Genomic DNA, 17,163 nt, shown 5'->3' on the forward strand with positions numbered 1-17,163 from the left:
AGCCTGAAGTACACTTTTGCCATTACAGTACTTGTAAATTTGATGAATTATGTTTACAAGTCAGTACAGCAAGCACTGCTATGGTGCCTTTATTGCAGATATGTTATTTCATTTCAAATTTTATACTAACTCTAAGAATCCCAACTTTCTTGTAAAGCAAAAGTGAAAATCAGGGATTTAAACTCGGCAATATTACCTCCCTATCAACTGTGATTTCAAGAAGAAGCCTGAACATGAGTCAAAGCAAGGAAAATAAACAGCTTAGGTGTAGTCTAAACGTACAACCTCAGTTCAAATATACACCCAAGCTAAATTTCCTTAAACTAAAAGAAAAAAAAATACCCTATTTGTTTATAAAACCTGCAGCTCTGCAGACCCGTGCTTTTGAGCAGTTTGGGCTGTCAGCCCCTGCTCGCTGTACGTGCTTGCACCCCGGCGGTGCCTGCAGATGCACGTATGCCCCCCTCGCACCTGTGCACCCCCACTTGTAACTGCATGCTTACCTCGGCTATGCAAACTCCTCACATGTCTAACCAAAACCAGCTACTTATGTTCTTCCAAGGGAACATCTTTTGAAATCTAATTTTATTACGTAACGACGCATCTAAGAACATTTGAAAGTTAGGTTTTTCTCCGGCGGAATTTCAGTGTTCGACGTGCACCCTTTAAAAGACATTTCAGCTTTTGTTTTGTTTCGTACAGATTTTGTAGCACAGTGGAACTGCAAGTTAGAATTAAAGAAGTGCAAAATTTTCCATTACAACTGAAAAACAAAACCACAGAACTTTTGAAAAGTAAGCAATTCAATCATTTCCAAATTAAAATCTGTGGCTAAAATCATCTGCCAAAGCTTAGCTATTGTTATATGTAAACCATACTCTTCAGTCCTTGTGAATTTAATACTGAAGCCTTTGTCTAGTGTGTAGGAATCAGAAAGTGGTGACAAGGAAGTCAACAAAAGCCAGATTTTGTTGTCCCACATAAAGACTGTTACCAAGGGAAACAGTAGAATACCCAAAACAAGTTTAGTTTGTTTAGTTTCAGTTCTTTACTATAACTAGAAGAGAGAATTTTTTGTTTTATTTAGAATGTTCCCATTTAAGCAAAGTTTAATGTCAAAAAATTAATTATGACTTGTAAAAGTTCTTCTATAATCAATAACATCTGTGTGTTATTGCATGCGATGAGCAAATGCCTAGATCCTGTGGGAAACAAAAAATAAAAAATAAACAAAACAAGGCCTCAAACACAAAGAGACAAAATATCTGAGAAAATCTGACCTGTGTTTTCAAACACGCTCCCTCATCTCCCCCTCAAAACCAATATGCTAAAGAAATCTTTTATCCCCTAATTCCACCCCGCTTTCAAGCCATGGATCGTGGGTTTATTATTGGGAAGCAGGGGATGACGGGCAGAAGATAAGGAGGGGCTGTTTTTCTAGATGGACTGGATAGAAACGGGAACGGAGCCCGTATGGGGTTCTCACTGCTCCCTCTCTGTTTTGCTCACAACTAACCACACTCCGACCCAAGGCAAAACGCCGGCTGCTGCCCACACTGTGGGGCAGGGCTGGGAGCATTGCTGTACGAGAGCGGGTGGCAAAGCACGGCCCTCTGCACCGGCACGCCGCTCGAGTGGGTTGTAACTTCGGTTTTAAGGAGCCCGATGGGAGCGATGCAGGGCAGCGTGGCTGTCTGAACCCCCTGGGTCAGCAAACCCGGCCTGGCTGGTCTCCGAGGGGGAGGAGAGCTGCAACACCCCCTCGCACGGAGGAATGGTTTATTGAGGTCACTATTTTTGGCACTGTCACTTTGCACCTGCTTTCCCCATCACCGGCGCTGGCATAACTGTAGCCGGGCGAAAGAAGAGGAATTCTTCCGCACCCTGTGTAGACACAGGCGAGCAGCGAGGGCCTCGTGGGGAGGAGCGAGGCGGCTGCGGCCTGGTCCTGCTGCACCACGGCCCCGCTCCGGCCCAAACACCAGAGGACAGGCCTGGCCCCGGTGAGCCCTCATAGGAACAGTCCTTGCTAGGGGGGAAACAAAAAAAAAAAAAAAAAAAGAAGAGCATCCAAAAAGATACTAAGCTTGCACGAAAAAGGGCACAGAAACTGAATGTTAAGCAACAGGAGGGGTTCGAGAGCATTGTCAAGTAGGACTTTTTAATCAGAACAAATAGTGTTGGTAAATGTACTGGCTACACCCTAAATTAAAGCCAAACCAGAAGTTAAACGATACCATTTTTCACATGCAGACAGGGCCTAGAGCTCTCTCTTAACTGAAAGCACACCCAAGCTGTGACAGAGAAACAAATCACTGATTTTAGTGAGCATTACTACGACAACAATATGCTAACCCCTGCCTCTTCCATGCTAAGATCTTAAAGTGTTTTGTGGTACACTTGGTATCGTACTCCCCATTTTTGAGGTGCAGAACTGAGTCAGAAGGAAAGGGATTTCCCAAGGACATCCAGAAGACCAGTAGTCCTAAAGCAGGATCTGCAAGCAAGGTTCGTATCACAGTACATTGCGATTCCCCAAGCCACGCAGTCTCAACACTTAGTTTCACTACATCTAAAATCCTACAGTCCTACACCCTCCTAGGCCGATGAGCCTTGAGATTATGCACATGCAAACTTCTAGGCTAGCAAGAATGCCGGATCCCGGCATGCACCCTTCCCTCAGACATTCTTGAAATACATTGGTATTTCTTATGCAAATTGCCTTGTCTTCTACCACACTTGGGCAATTAACATTCTTCCAAGCTGCTAGTTTAGTTCACTAAAAACATCCCAGAAAAAATAAGCCATGTTACTTGTGGGATCGAAGACTTGGAGTGATGTGATATGGTTGCTGGTCACATCAGAGAAATTCAGTGAGCAAAGTCATAGCATGCAATAAGGGGAAGGTACAAAACCCAGGGAATTTAGGTTCACATTTATACCTCAATTAAGTGTTTTTTGTTTGCTTGTTTGTTTGTTTTTCAGGGCTTACACTTCTTTACTCCTAGTCTAAAATAACATGCATATGGTCCAATATTTCAGAATACACACACTCGCTCCAATGATCCTCCTAAGAATAGACATGTCAGGGCCATACTCTGTCCAAAGTGGTTACTATAATTAAATAAAACAATGTCTAAGCTGACAGACTGACATCTAAAATAATTAACTGCCTGCTTAAAAAAAAAGATACAGTGGTGTGGATGTGTAAGCCTAAATTCCTGGATTTGCAGAATTAGGCTGGGTAACTTTAGGGGCCAGAAGGCAAGCAAGGGGGTGATAAACAAGATTCCTGGGCTTTCTGCTCAGTGAGAACTCAAACAGCATTCTGCTAACCCAGCTGGCATGTACTCTCTTGCACTAGCATATTGCCTAATGGGAAACACAAAACAAGGACTTGGAAAAACATCAACCATCAAATTACATGAACTTTTTTTTTTTTTTTTTTAAGTAAAAAAGGACATGGATTGTAGATGGAATTTGGTTGAGAAGGATTTTTTTTTTTTTCCTGCAAAAAAAGCCCTGCCTCTACATAAAAAAATGGGTGAGCAGGAAACAAAAAGGATCTCAGCATGTACTGCACATGTAATTGCTGAGACTTTGAGAATTACGCGATTTATGAATGTGGTGAAAAAGCTGGATCATGTATCAGGATTTTATCTTGCGATCACATGACACTAAAGGACATAACATGAATATTATGATTTTATGGTTAGGCCTTTCATGAATCTGAGCTGGAAAAACCTGTTATTGAGATGCTTGCATTCTCAACTTTCAAGAAGATACATAGCAGCAGTCTCTAACCACAGCAGTTCAAAGGACAGAATACCTTTAAAGTTGCACTGCTCCCTCACAATAACTCAAAAATTGTTTTGTTGTTAATACATGTGCTCTAGAGTTCAAGTTTCTTCGTTGTTGACTTAATCCCACTCCCACAGAAATCGTTCTGCAAAATACTGTTACTTTCAGTGATGAACATCAGATTGAGAACTGTTGAAAAAATCTCACACCATGCCAAGAATTCACCTGGGGACTGTTTAAAATTAATGCATCAATACCATTTTAATTGAACACAACAAGATTAAAAAAAAAAAAAAAAAAAAAGCAACTACTGATCTAAAGTGTTCCCTAAAAGGGATTTGGCCCTGAGGATGGCTACTGAGCTCTTCTGGAAAATCAGATTCCTTGATGACACTTCCAATTGAGCTCAAAGAAACTATTAGTCACTAAGAAATCCAGGTCTATAAATTTAGATGAACAGTATCACTTCAACAATTTATCTTCCTGCCCTTTTAAAGAGGCACAGAGCACTGTGCAAGCCAAAAGGTGAAGAATATTGGATTAAATATAGCAGTACTCAAATACATCTTCTATACTGTCATGTAATGTAATCTGATAATTTGGTTAAAAAAAAAATGTGTATCTACTGATTCACATTCATGACAGAGGAAAAAAATGAGAAAAATTTATCACACACAGGGATGGCTGCAGTTGATTTTTATTTAGCTTTAATCTGAAACGTTTACTCAAGTGAGTCTCAAGATTACTGAAGGCTAGCAGAACTCGTAAGAGCCCTGTCCTAAACATCTCATTGCATGAAACTGCACAAAAGAAAATGTGCCTTCGATTTGACAGTGATGAGTGAAAGCATTTGCCATAATGAATGGGAAATAAAACTTCAGATTCCAGTGACAGTGAAGTTTGAGTGTACGACTCTTCAAAGCAGCTCAGTCATGGAAGAATTCATTCTCTCTCATCTTCCTACCTCCTTTCACACTGCAACGGTTAGTAGAGAAAAACAGTACCTAAATGAAATGCTAAATAAATGCTACCACCAAGTTACAGTGGGAATACAACTAACTGCTACTCACACGTGTGCTGCCCAAGCGTGAGTTTGCTCAGTCTGCCTGAGCTCCCCCAAAGCAAATCCCCCGCAGAGCAGCTTCGGGGCAGCGCCCATGCCCGCAGCTCACCACCAGCCCGGAGGAAGCAGAAGGAGCAGACAGGCTGACTCAGCTCCTTTCTGTTCCCACTTCTGTTGCCAGGCTTCCAAATGCCCTCAGCAGGTAGCGCATCCTCTGTGATCTCGCCAACATCGCTTCCCTGAAAAAGCACTCGCATTTACCTTACAGTGGGCATTTAACTTTGCTGAGTAGCATTGACTTAACTGTAAAAGGACCTGAGGCAGGCTCTGCAGAAACGGGCCCAGATACCAGAGCATTATTCTTCGACTGACACGGGGCATTATGAGCGGTACAAGTCCCCACATTGCTGCCCATCTGCAGGGCAGCACACCTCCAGCGGTGCACGGCCACACGCGCTCCAAACGCTGAGCCTACACTTCTGAGAAACGGAGCATCACCCACCGAGTGATCAAAGCTGCTTCTCACAACCCTTTGGCAGTTTCTGGGAGCAGCGTCATCCAAAACATGACTCAGATGACCCTGCTTGGCTCATAGAATATAAAAGGCTTGCAAAAAATAAGCAAATGTATGTGTATACACACACACCCTGAAGTTCATTGCTGATTCTCGCACTAAGTCCCAAAAAGCACACTCCCCGACTAGGTTAGGAAGATGAACCAGCTACCTATCTCCTACGAAAAAGCCTCCCTCCAACTTGACGCCTACTCAGGCATCCCTTTGAGTTTCAGTGCTTTGCTGTTTATCTGAAGGAAAAAAAGAAAAAAAAAAAAGAAAAAAAAAAGTACTAATTCAATGCCCTCTTTCAAATGCATGCTTTCAAAAGCAAAGAGTTTTTAAAGACTAAGATCAGTAAATGCCTGGGTTCAGCACAATGGGGATGAAAAGCGATGAACTGTACATGGGAAGCAGGGGTCAGGTGCCCACTAGCAATAGGGCCCCCTCTTAACTAAGGAAAAGGTTTAGAAGTATTTAAAGTGGTTGAAGAGCCTGTGGTCCAGAGACAGTCCCCATGAGACTAACACCCCCTCTCCCCCCCTACCCCCCCCAGTTCCTTTCTGAGCTCTGCCCGTGCCCTGGTGTTAGACCTTGGATGTTTCACCCCACCTGCTTCCTTTCCCACTCCAATAACCTATTGCCATTTCTAACACTTGGCTGGGGGGACCCTGTCCTGACTGTAAGTGATGAGCACAAAGTAGCACTGACCTCAGCTACCTCAGCTACCCTGGTATTAATTTCACTCAAATAAATAAGTAAATAAAGTAAAAACAAAACAAAACAAAACAAACAAAAAAAAACCTGTAAGACATTACTGAAATTGCAAAGTCAGGATCCCAAAGCTTAGGAAATGGCCTCATGTCATTCATGAGTATGGAATAAAGACAACTTGAACAGCATTGACATTCTTCTTTATCTCATTTGATTTGTAAAACAGACCATTAACCACACACTTAATGGATCACACCTTCCTTAAAGTGTGTTATTTGCATCTTGTTCTGAGAAAGAAAGTTTTTCCTCACCTTCCCACTCTTCCAAAAAGTACTGGAAGGTCCAACACAAACCCTCTTTCCCATAGAGCCGCTATTCACATCTAGAGCAGCTCCACCCCAAGAATTAAATACGACATGGGTTCTACATAGAAAAAAAAAGCAGTATACAACTGTGTAATACACATAACATGGCATGCTGGAAACAAACTATGGATCTTTATAGCAATCTGAATACTACCTTAAAAAAAAACATCTCTTGAACATATTAATTTGTATTGTCCTCAGAGATCTGAGTAGCTCTTAGCTCTCAGTTCACTCAGTCTTGGAATAACTGTCCACAAAGTTTAGATGAAACAATCCACTTTAAAGCTTAACTCAAATTGTTGTGGCTGCATACGAGAAGTTCCCATTAAAACTCCGTAAGATTTGTGCATCAAAGTCTTGAACACTTTGCAAAACGCCAGCTATGGCCTGAAAACACCGAACACGATAGGATATTAACACATTCTATAATAAGTGTTAATATTCTGTTTTTAAATACTGTACCAAGTGGAAACAAAATCAGCTTTGCTGTTCTGCACTGTATTACTATCAAAGTATTTGCAATTACTACTATGAATTTTCATGCTAGTCCCAAGAGTTTCTAATCCTTTACCAGTTTAGTTAAGTAAGATCTAAAATTTACCTCTTCTTCACAGTTCACTTACCACAAAAGCTCAGATCCACAACAGCACGTTCAGAACTTATTCATTATGAAAATGAGAAAAAGGATGGAAGTAGACTTTCATTTGACTCATACCGATCAGCTAGAATCAACACGCAAAGTCTCCCATGTTCTCTTTTTAAGGTCATTTACAGGCACTTTGACTGCCACGGGTTATCACTCGGCTTAGCTTCTTAGCTGAATTCAAATCCAGTGAAAGCTGGAACTGGCCCCACAACTTTGGGAATGAAATCACAAATCTAAGTGAACATAGCAGTATTTGTTTCCACATTTGAACTTGCAAATTTATACACTAAATTGGCAGGGTCTAGTTTTCTATGACAGCTCTCTAAAGAAAACCATCAGGAGCTAAACTAGAACACTTTAAATTGAAAGCTTACAACATAAAATGCTGACAAAACATAGTGAAAGAAATATGATAGCCCAAATCGATTACAGGCAGCTCACAGAAAGGGGCAAGAGTTTACAGAGCAGGGCAGGGAATACCACATGCAGGAGACCTGGCTGCATCACCTGGACTGTCTTGTAATGTCAAGGATTCAACACCTTGAAGATACTCTCTGATACAAGCAAGTTGTAACTCCTGCTAACAAACTGGATAATGGAGAAAAACAAAAAGCAAGCCATTTGTTAGCTCTTCCAGCTCCATACACAATTCAGTATTGCTTTTATTAAACTAACTGTGTTTGATCTTGACTAACATGTCACTCTTTGTGAACAGGAACAAGTTTGTCTTCATTGCCTGTTTGGATTCATCTCAGGAAATGTCAGTACTTTGTGGGCATCATTATGGCTTTATTGGTGCATTCGGATCATAAAAAGACAGTTATAAAAACTATAGAATCCAATGATGCAAATAAGATACAACAGTAACGGTAACTATAAAAGTTCCACTTTTCCTACGTGTGATGAATAGACTAGTTAGGAGTGAAACTTCTTCCTTGAAGATTAGGTCTTTTTTGGGAGTACAGATCTCAATCTTACAGCATTTTGTTTGAGTATTGTTGTGTATGAACACGAGAACCATGTCAGAGTGAGTGGCAACATCTGTGGGACACAACAGGATTTAATATCACAGCAGAAAAAACAGTTAAGACGATGACAATAGGATTTCTGCTGGAATATTAAGCAATGAGGGAAAGAAGCAGGTTTGTTCATTATCAGTTCACTGTCAGACATCGCAAATATAGGATCAAAACACTGACTGCAGTAAGAGCAAACACACCAACTATTGCAGTTGTTAGTAATGCAAGATGTGAACAAACTGTTTTTTTCACCTTTACGGTGGCTGTCCTACCACCTAATAATTGCTATTGCAAGCTAGACTTCATCTAGCTAGAATTCATCTCTTAACCATCTTTGTCACTGCAACTATCAAACTGCAGCATACATTACCACAGTGTAGATATGCTTGCAAAAACACTTACTGAACGATGTTAAAATTCTGCATCATTTTACGAGATTTTTCCCTGTTAATTACAATTCAGGGAAAATTCCATTACAGAGAGGATAAGATCTTCGAGGAATGACTTATGTGAGAAAATAAACAAGCAGCTCTTACCAAAGAACCTTGCTAAAACAGAGGTATCCATTTGAATAAACTTACTACTAGAAAGAAAAGGGTTCCTGTAATACAGCTAAGTCTCAGTGATGTTACAATGTTCCATCCAACTGCCACACCTATATGGACGCGGATGCTTCTGGCCCCGCTGCAGGAGGACGCCACATGCTGCAATTCCTCTTGGCGTTGGAATGCAACATTCTAAAATTCTCAGAGGCAAATTCTTTACGTGTTTTTTGACTAAGCTAGTTCACTAAGCATATAAAAACAGAAAAAGATTAAATGATGTGTGTTTAACTATATCCACAGTAAAGAAAATCAAGAATTAACTGAGATGTGTCAAATTTGTATAGACTTGTTTTAGTGAGCTGGGCATAGAAAGCCAAAGGATGCAAGCATACTTAATTCCTTCTAGATGTACAGAGTCTCATTTTCCTGGTACATCTGGTTTCCATACAAAACACAGTTTCCCACAAGTTTTTAAAAAGTTTACTTTATTGGTTACAGTTATATAAAATGTGTCATGATAGTTCCATCTAGTTGGTCATTAAGTGCTTGCTTGCAACTCCACAGAGACTCTTTGCCACATCTGCAACTTATATGATGTGCTGCGCGCTGGAGGAGAAATCTCCCTCTTCAGTTGCTTACCTGCACTTACAGTATCTTCAGCAAGGCTACAATGTTCAAAAGCAATGACGACCCCACTTGTATGTCAAATTGTAATTTTTAATGTTTTCATTAGAATACTCTTTATATCACTCTCCAAAAAAAAAAAAAAAAACAATATAACTAACAGCAAACTTTAATACAGGAACATGCTCCGAGATTAACAACCCAAAATGAAAACAAAATGAAATTAATGTAAAATGTAAATCACATATAGTACAATTGAAGTGTCCAAAACAATTTAAATAATTTTAAATATTTTATTTTTTAAACTTGCTACAAATGCTTTATACAATATTTCAACATAAAGTCCCCATAACAGAAATGTAACAAAATGGGAATGATAGTGAAAGTGAAAGTTAAAGTGGCACAAATTCACCAAACAAGTATTAAACTACAAATTTTAAGAGGTAGATTACTTTTTAAGTCAAGAACAAAAAATAAAAGGGGTGGCTGTATAATGAAACTAGTCACTTTCCATCAATTCAGTCATTAATCTTGAAAGCTATATAAACACGAGAAATGGTATTTCCATAAAAAGATGTTTAAGAACAACAGACCAATTTGTTGTTTTAAGTTATTAGATAGAGGTGTAAGACCTTTTAGAGTAATTATATATTTAAGTTTCAAAATATACAGGTATGTAGCCCTGGTCTAGCCTTTTTATCAATAAAAAGATACACTGCATTCATTATATATAGTATTTAGAAACTGGTATCGGTATTTCATTGCTATATAAAGTTTCATCTGCAAGTATAAATAGGAATTTGGAAAACTCACAGAACATCCAAATCAAGCTTTTTTCCCATTATATGCTGGTCATCTAAAACACTCAGAAAGTGGGGAGAAGGCGGGAAGAAAAGGAAATGTATCATACTAGGTTCCTCTCTACTGTTTAGAAGAAAGGTTTTAGCAGACTTTCTACATGACAGAAATACTTAGAGTGCACCAACATTTGTTGTCCCTGAATCTCTACTGCATTACTGATAAAACAGGGAATCTCTGCTTTGCCAGCTTTACAAGTGACTGCCATTATGCCATTTGTGATGGTACAGACAAAACAAGGATCTAAGCATTCAAGGGATGAAGATTTGGTTTAGTTTAATCCCACTTTCTTTTGATTTTTTTTTGGTGTGTGTGTTGTTTTTTATTATTATTATTTTTGGTTTGGTGGTGGTGGTGTTTTGGTTCCATTTTGTTTTTAATAGTACCCTTCTCTTATCTGAATCATCGTGAAGCCCAGCATGAGTGTCAGGCACAAAATAAGTCTATGCCTGACACCGAGTATTAGCAAGAAGCCTGCAGGCAATTTTATGATTGTGAGTCAGCTTCAGCTGGTTTCGCAAGCTTGGTGGACTTCACATCCATTGTCGTAGTGCTTATCCTAAGTTGAGCATACAACAGCTCTACCATGTCATTAAGGGATTTTTTGTTTTGTTTTGCTTTGTTTTACAGGAGATTCCTAGAAAATAAAAAACAAAAACTGAAGATAAATGACAACACAAATTATTTGTGAATGGAATATGTTTACACAGAAAAACGGAAAGGTGAAAAACAAATTTGGAGACAATTACTACACGAAGCAACAATCTTGAATGAATGCTAAGAATTGAGATTTCCTGGGGGCAAGAAAAAAAAAAAAATCAATGTCTACCCAGAGTAGAATTGAAGCTTATGCTGACATTAAATAGTGTATGAAGACAAAAAGACACTTTGTACTTGATATAAGAAAAAAAAAGGTGAGGAGGTGATGAGACGATCCAGATTTACGAGCATTATTTCAGAAACAAAAGCAAGAATTCTTCTAGCATAAATATTCGTTAAACCATTAAAGACTGCAAGCTGCCAAAGTAAACTAACAGTATTTGAGACAGTCAAGGAAATATTACCCCTAGGTAAATCATTATTTACCCTGAATGCTATTAAACAGTTTCCATATGCAGAGTTTTCCAAGCACTTGCTTATTTTGCTTAAAGGTCAAATGATTAGTTTGGATGGAAAGATGTGTCATTCTGGCTTCAAATTCCACTGATCTGCTCTGGCATCACGTAAAAGACAGCTTCACGCGTATTGCTAAGGAAGCAGCTGAGTAGAATTAAGTAACATGATTATGGCCCAAGAGAACAGGCCTGCTTAATGGTTCTTGTACTTTAAAGGCATATTCAACACCATTAATCTCCAAATTCCAGGAAGAATTATTTTTTTCCTTCAACGTGTCCTACCTTGGAAATTACCTGAGTCAAATTCCCTTCTTTGAAATAATTCTGTTATGTTGTCGATTGACTTTATAGGAAGTATTTCCTAAAAATTATCACGTAGGGTCTTCACCGTAAGACACATAAGCTGCAAATAGTTTGGATTTTGATGCTTCCTGACAAATTCCACTTGTGGACACTTGTGAAAGAGGCTGCCACTTCCACCCCCTTCCCCACTATCATTTGCTTTGGTAAAAAATACTACCTTTAGCCATAAACCTGGTGTTAATCACAGCATAGACTGCAATTAGCAAAAATAAAAGAACCCTTAATTACCACTGAGTTTTGTGGAAGTTACCCAGCAAATTAGACACTTATTTCAAGAATAGCAGGGCAGGAGCCTGCTAACAGAAATTTCAAAGTTTGTAAAATATACTACTGACTACTTAAAAGACTACATGAAGACTTTAAATGGGACTCAGGCACATAGATTAAGCTTTTATTTTTTTATTTAAGTATTATCCTTTCTTGTGATTAAAATGCTTCTTCTGAAAATGAAATAGAGCTTTAGTAATATTTTTTTTATACTGAAACATAAGAGCATGATACTTTTAACAAAAATTTACACATTCATGTAACTTTTCTTACACATCTATTTCCCTTATATTAAGTATTTAGAGATCTGACTCAATTAGTATGCACATACAATTTTTGAAGTATGTTTTTTTTAATATATGATATGCAGAGAATACTTTTTATTAAAAACCATCATTTCAAATTATTTTAGTAAGAGGGTAAAAATGCAGTCATGATTTTTAGCTTAATGAACCACCATAAACCAAATCTAAAACGATTTTGGGCCACCGTATGCTGGATAGCAAATACATAGTCATTGCCTCCAATAACTTTAATGAGTTAAGGTTTATTTGCACTCAGGTGGTGAGATTTTTTTCCCAGCATTTTCAATTCCATTTATAATTAAACATTCTCTATACAAATTATGTATTATTTCATGACAATGTGACAAAATGCACCAAGTATGTACATCATACCTCAGCATGACTGAGCTGCTAACCATGGTTTAGGAAATACAATCTTCTTTTGTTTTAAATATGAGAAACTCAAAAAAAAAAAAAAAGACCAAGAAAATCAGCAAAACAGCAAGCACCGTGTTCCTGTTTTGTCTGAACTTCAAATTAAAAGCTTACCTGAAATCTTTTAATTCTTGCTTTGTACTGCTTTCATCTCTTTTGTTTTCTGCTGCCTCTGCATTTGCCGCCTGCTGTAAGCTTCGTGTAATAGGTCCTCCAATCCTCTCTCTAGATTTTACAGAGAATCTGTCTGCCTTTTTCTTACTCGCCACAGCAGACTTACTTGACAAAACAGCTTTATTATTCCTTTGTATTCTGACGTGCAATTTCCGGGTCGCTTTGCTTGAGATTCCAGAGGAGCTGTTCTTAGCTACCACTTTAGTTTTTTTCCCGTCAACGTGAGTCATTTTGGACACTCTTACAGGACTAGAGTTCCTCAACGATGAAGATGAATTTGGCTTTTTAGATCGCATGGAAGGTACAAATTTAACGTTTTGTTTTGATTTGAAGGACGCAGAGGGCAGCTGGATTTGAGCAGGTCCTGAGGTTCGTGCTCTTGTCTTGCCCAAGTGAGGCTGCATGCCTTGCATTTTGATCTCGGCATCTGCTGTTCGCCTACGCTGGTTGCTGCCTTTTTCATTGCTTGCAGGTAACGAAGAACTTGCATTTTTTTTTGATGAATTTTTTTTAGAGGATGGGGAGATGGGTTTCTTGGGACAGCTATATGATGCGTGTTTGTTCAAACTTCCAATATAAGTAAACTCTCGATTACAGTAGGGACAGATATGGGAGTCTGACTCGGATGGATTATTTTTCAATTCTGCCTTCTGCTGGGCAGATTTCTTTTTTTGCAAAATAGCTTTCTGGACAAGCTGGTTTTTCTTTTTCAATGCACTTAGTTTTAGTTTACTTGAGGACATTTTGCTAATCTCAACATTGAAATTAAGTCTTTTAGGCTGACCCATTCGTCTGAAAGCATTCTTTCCAGGGCCAGCTATAACAACCATGCCATTCTTAGGCTGCACTGTCTGTTTCAGCGGTACTGGATTTTTTTTGGGTGTGTATCTCTTTTTATCACTCGCAGATGCACAAGCCAATATGTGTTTGTGTAATTCAGGCATGTTATCAACACTTTTCCCACATTTTGTGCAGCGGATGGCAGTAGTAAAAGTCTGTGGAATATTGTGGGTAGTGAAGTTTGTTGCAGTAACTCCAATACCCATAGGATTACGATGGTGATACTGAAATGGAGGTGGTTTAAAGCTTGGGTAGTGTTGATTGAGGCCCATACGAACATCTGGATCTTTAGATTTTACCCCAGAAGCCATTATTTTTATAGTAGTATAAAGTTCTTCAGAGGAATCATTTAGATCTTCATCATCTTCCTCTTTAGAAGGTTCTAAAGAGTCTTCTGACAGGTTCTGCATGTGCTCTATGTTGACCTTACTGGGGTCAGTAAAATTCTGGGGTCTCAAAGTCCCACTTTCAAACTCATGATGCGTGCACTCTTTGTCTGGATGGAGATCTCGCTGATGCTGCTGCAAATTGCACAAAAAAGCAAATTCCTTTTTACAAACCGAGCAAACAAAGATATTTCCCACTCCATGAAGCAGAAAGCGATGTTCTGACAAGTCTCTTTTATCCCTAAAAAGCTGTACACAGAATTCACATTTGAAGGGCCACTCTTCAGCATGAACAGATAAATGTTTAGTTAGGTCTTTAATAGAAAGAAAAGGTGATTCACAGACATTGCACACAAAGCTTTTATTGAATGTTTCCTGCACTACTCCTGATTCACCTGAAGTATGAGGATCTTCTCTTGCTTTCTGCTCATTTTCAGTTTCCTCCTGTTTTATTATTGGAAGAGTATTTTCAAGATTATCAGCAGAGGAAACAACAGAAGAAACTACTGAAAGAGGAGGTGGAGAAGGAGATGATGAAGAGGAAGAAGAGGAGAAGGAGGAGGAAGAGGAGGAAGAAGAAGAGGAAGAGAGAGTAGGAGGACCAGGTGAAGCAGCAGAAATAAGAGGTTCAACAGAAGGAACAGGGGATGGAGAAGGAGAAACAGTAGGTGAAAGAACAGGTAGAGGGGACTGGGTAGTAGTGTTAGAAAGTGGAGACGGACAAGAAGAAGTGTTAGTGGCACTGGCAGAGACATCTGGAATTGATAATGGCATGGTTGGAAGAAGGGGAGGAGGTGATGTAGCAACTGTTAACACAGGTGGGCAGGGTGGTGGGGAAGGAGGATTGGTGGGTGTTAACAAAGGTGGCAACTGGCACATGGAAGGTACAGCGGATGGCTGTGGCACAGGGGAAACAGAGGAACTAAGGGGCTGAGTGTCAACAGAAGACGATGCAGATAGACTGGGGTCCGTGTCAGGTTCTGGTTGAGACTCCTGAGATTTGCTTGGGCTCGGGCTTCTGTCCACACTGGGTGTGCTGTCTGTGGCTGCATCCATTCCATTATACTCATTCAGCAGAACCTTCTGTAACATGCAAGTAGTTGGTTTCTTCTTTTTAACACCACTACAGGTTGGCTGTATGGAGTTTTCTTTATATTCCCTAATTTCAGCATCACTGCAAGGCTTCTTATGCACGCTTAAATCTAATACAGATTCCCAAGGAACTTGATTCTTATTTTTGACATCAGACCGTTGCTTTACACCACTAGACAAATCCAGTGGCTGCTGGTTGCACACATTGCCAAAAGTTGGAGCAGCTGTCCAGTCTTTTGACAGCTTGTAGTCTTCAAAGCAAAGAGGGCTCATAGTCTCTCTTTCTTCCCTTCCAGTCAAGCTCCAAGCAGGTGAGTTGCTGTGGCTTTCTAACTTTGGCATTTTTGAGCTTCGAAGATTATCATTCCACACAGTTTTTCCCTCACCTGACTTGACAAAGTCTCGAAGTACTGGACTATGTTGTGGAGAACTAGGAGGAGAGCTGGTCCTTCTTTTAAATCTACTGGATACTGGAGGCAAAATAGGTGATGATGTAACAGAAGGTCCTAGTTTAGGGATCTCGCTTGATGAAGTTATCTTCTTATTGTCCTGTGTCTGAAGAAGCTGTTTTAATTTTGATGACAAATACACACTTTTTTCTTTATGAAAAGGCAAGCTCTCTGTTGAAATGCTAAGAGGAAGATTTAAAGAACTAGTAGGAGTTATAGGTTCTGGGTCTGTTTCGGTTTTTATTTTTGGTATGAGAGGAGGGCTGGCAGTTCTCCTCTTTTTGGATTCATTGCTCCCACTGCTAGAGGACTCTTTAGGAGGTTCATTCACATGCGTTTGTGTAACCTTTAAATTTGAGGAAATTTCCACTGTGACTGGACTGATTATACAATTTAGTCCATACAAGTCCGCAGAGTTGGACTCCATCTGAATCACATCACAATTGCTAGTACTGCTGTTGGACTGAATTTTACCATCAATGTAATAATTTAAGTTTTCAGAGATATTGCTGGAAATATCCATAATATAGACGTCATCTACTTCACCTTCCTCTTCTATTTCCGTACTTGCTATATATACACTCTGGACTGCTGGGGTCTGCTCAGTTTGAAGTGGTGGCTCTTCAGAATAGAATCCTTTTCTTCTGACACCTTTGGGAATAAGGTGACGCTCATGAACCCTACGCTGATGCCTCCGCATGTTGGTGTGAGTTCCAAAAACCTTTTTGCAATATTTGCATGGATGCAATTCTTTGGGCTCCTTATTTTCCTCAGCAAAAGTGGAGTTTGACACTTCTTGGGAGGCTTTCTCAGAATCCAAGACTACAGAGTCTTGCACAAGACTGGAAACGTTCAAGTCATCTTTAAGACCATCATCCACAATTACTTGGTTATCAGCAACATTATCTAAGTGTTGCGATGATGTTAGGGTTAAGAACGGTTTCCTTTTTGGCCCTGCCTCATGGCGCCGTTCGTGTCTTCGCCTGTTAATCTGAGTACCGAAGGCTTTCCCACAATATCGACATTTGAAAGCATGGTTAACAGTAGATATATGAATGTGCATGTGGCGTTCAAGTCCTTGCTTTGTTGTAAACTTCCTCTCACAATGTTGACATGGAAACATGAACATTTCCTGAACATCGCCATTTGATTCGCCTCTTGCTTTTGGAATTTTCACAACTAGTTTCTTTGGAGAGCTTTCTGGAGATTCCTCTGATGTACTCTTTTGCTCTTCCATAGAATCTAACTTTTCTTCGCATATTAAAGGCATTTCAGCATTTTCCTTAAGCATACTAGTTTCTTCTATCTCCTCTTCATCTTCCTCCTCATCTTCATCCTCCTCCTCTTCATCATCATCTAAATCATCTGATCCACAGTTTATTGCTTCTCCTTGTTTGTCTTCAGTCACCGTTTGCGGTTCAGTGGTAGGACTGGGGATCATCAGCTTTGGAAGCACATCTTGATTTACCATTTCCTGAATTACAGCTGTTTGTTCCAGAGACAGTACAGCAGAAACAGAAGGCTTTTCATCTTCTTCTTTATGACCTGATACGCAAAAGTAGGAAAAGAA

General features: G+C 39.5%; 1 protein-coding gene across 15 annotated transcripts in view; it reads right to left on the minus strand.

Moving 5' to 3' along the window:
- Window positions 1–17,163, minus strand: part of PRDM2 (PR/SET domain 2) — an 81,261-nt gene that overhangs the window by 14,977 nt on the left and 49,121 nt on the right. For 13 of the 15 annotated variants that reach the window (XR_013941356.1, XR_013941357.1, XR_013941358.1 and 10 more), the window contains one exon: window positions 12,767–17,138. Coding sequence is in view for 1 of the 15 variants with exons in the window: in XM_080564066.1 (XP_080420192.1) it covers window positions 10,813–10,825; window positions 12,767–17,138 (4,385 nt within the window). In the remaining 14 variants the exon portion in view is untranslated. Of the gene's footprint in view, window positions 1–965; window positions 10,826–12,766; window positions 17,139–17,163 lie in introns of those variants that run through there. The other 2 variants (XR_013941369.1, XM_080564066.1) reach the window with 2 other exon arrangements.

Source organism: Anser brachyrhynchus (assembly GCF_964034855.1).
Source record: "Anser brachyrhynchus genome assembly, chromosome: 21".
Classification (NCBI taxonomy): Eukaryota; Metazoa; Chordata; class Aves; order Anseriformes; family Anatidae; genus Anser; species Anser brachyrhynchus.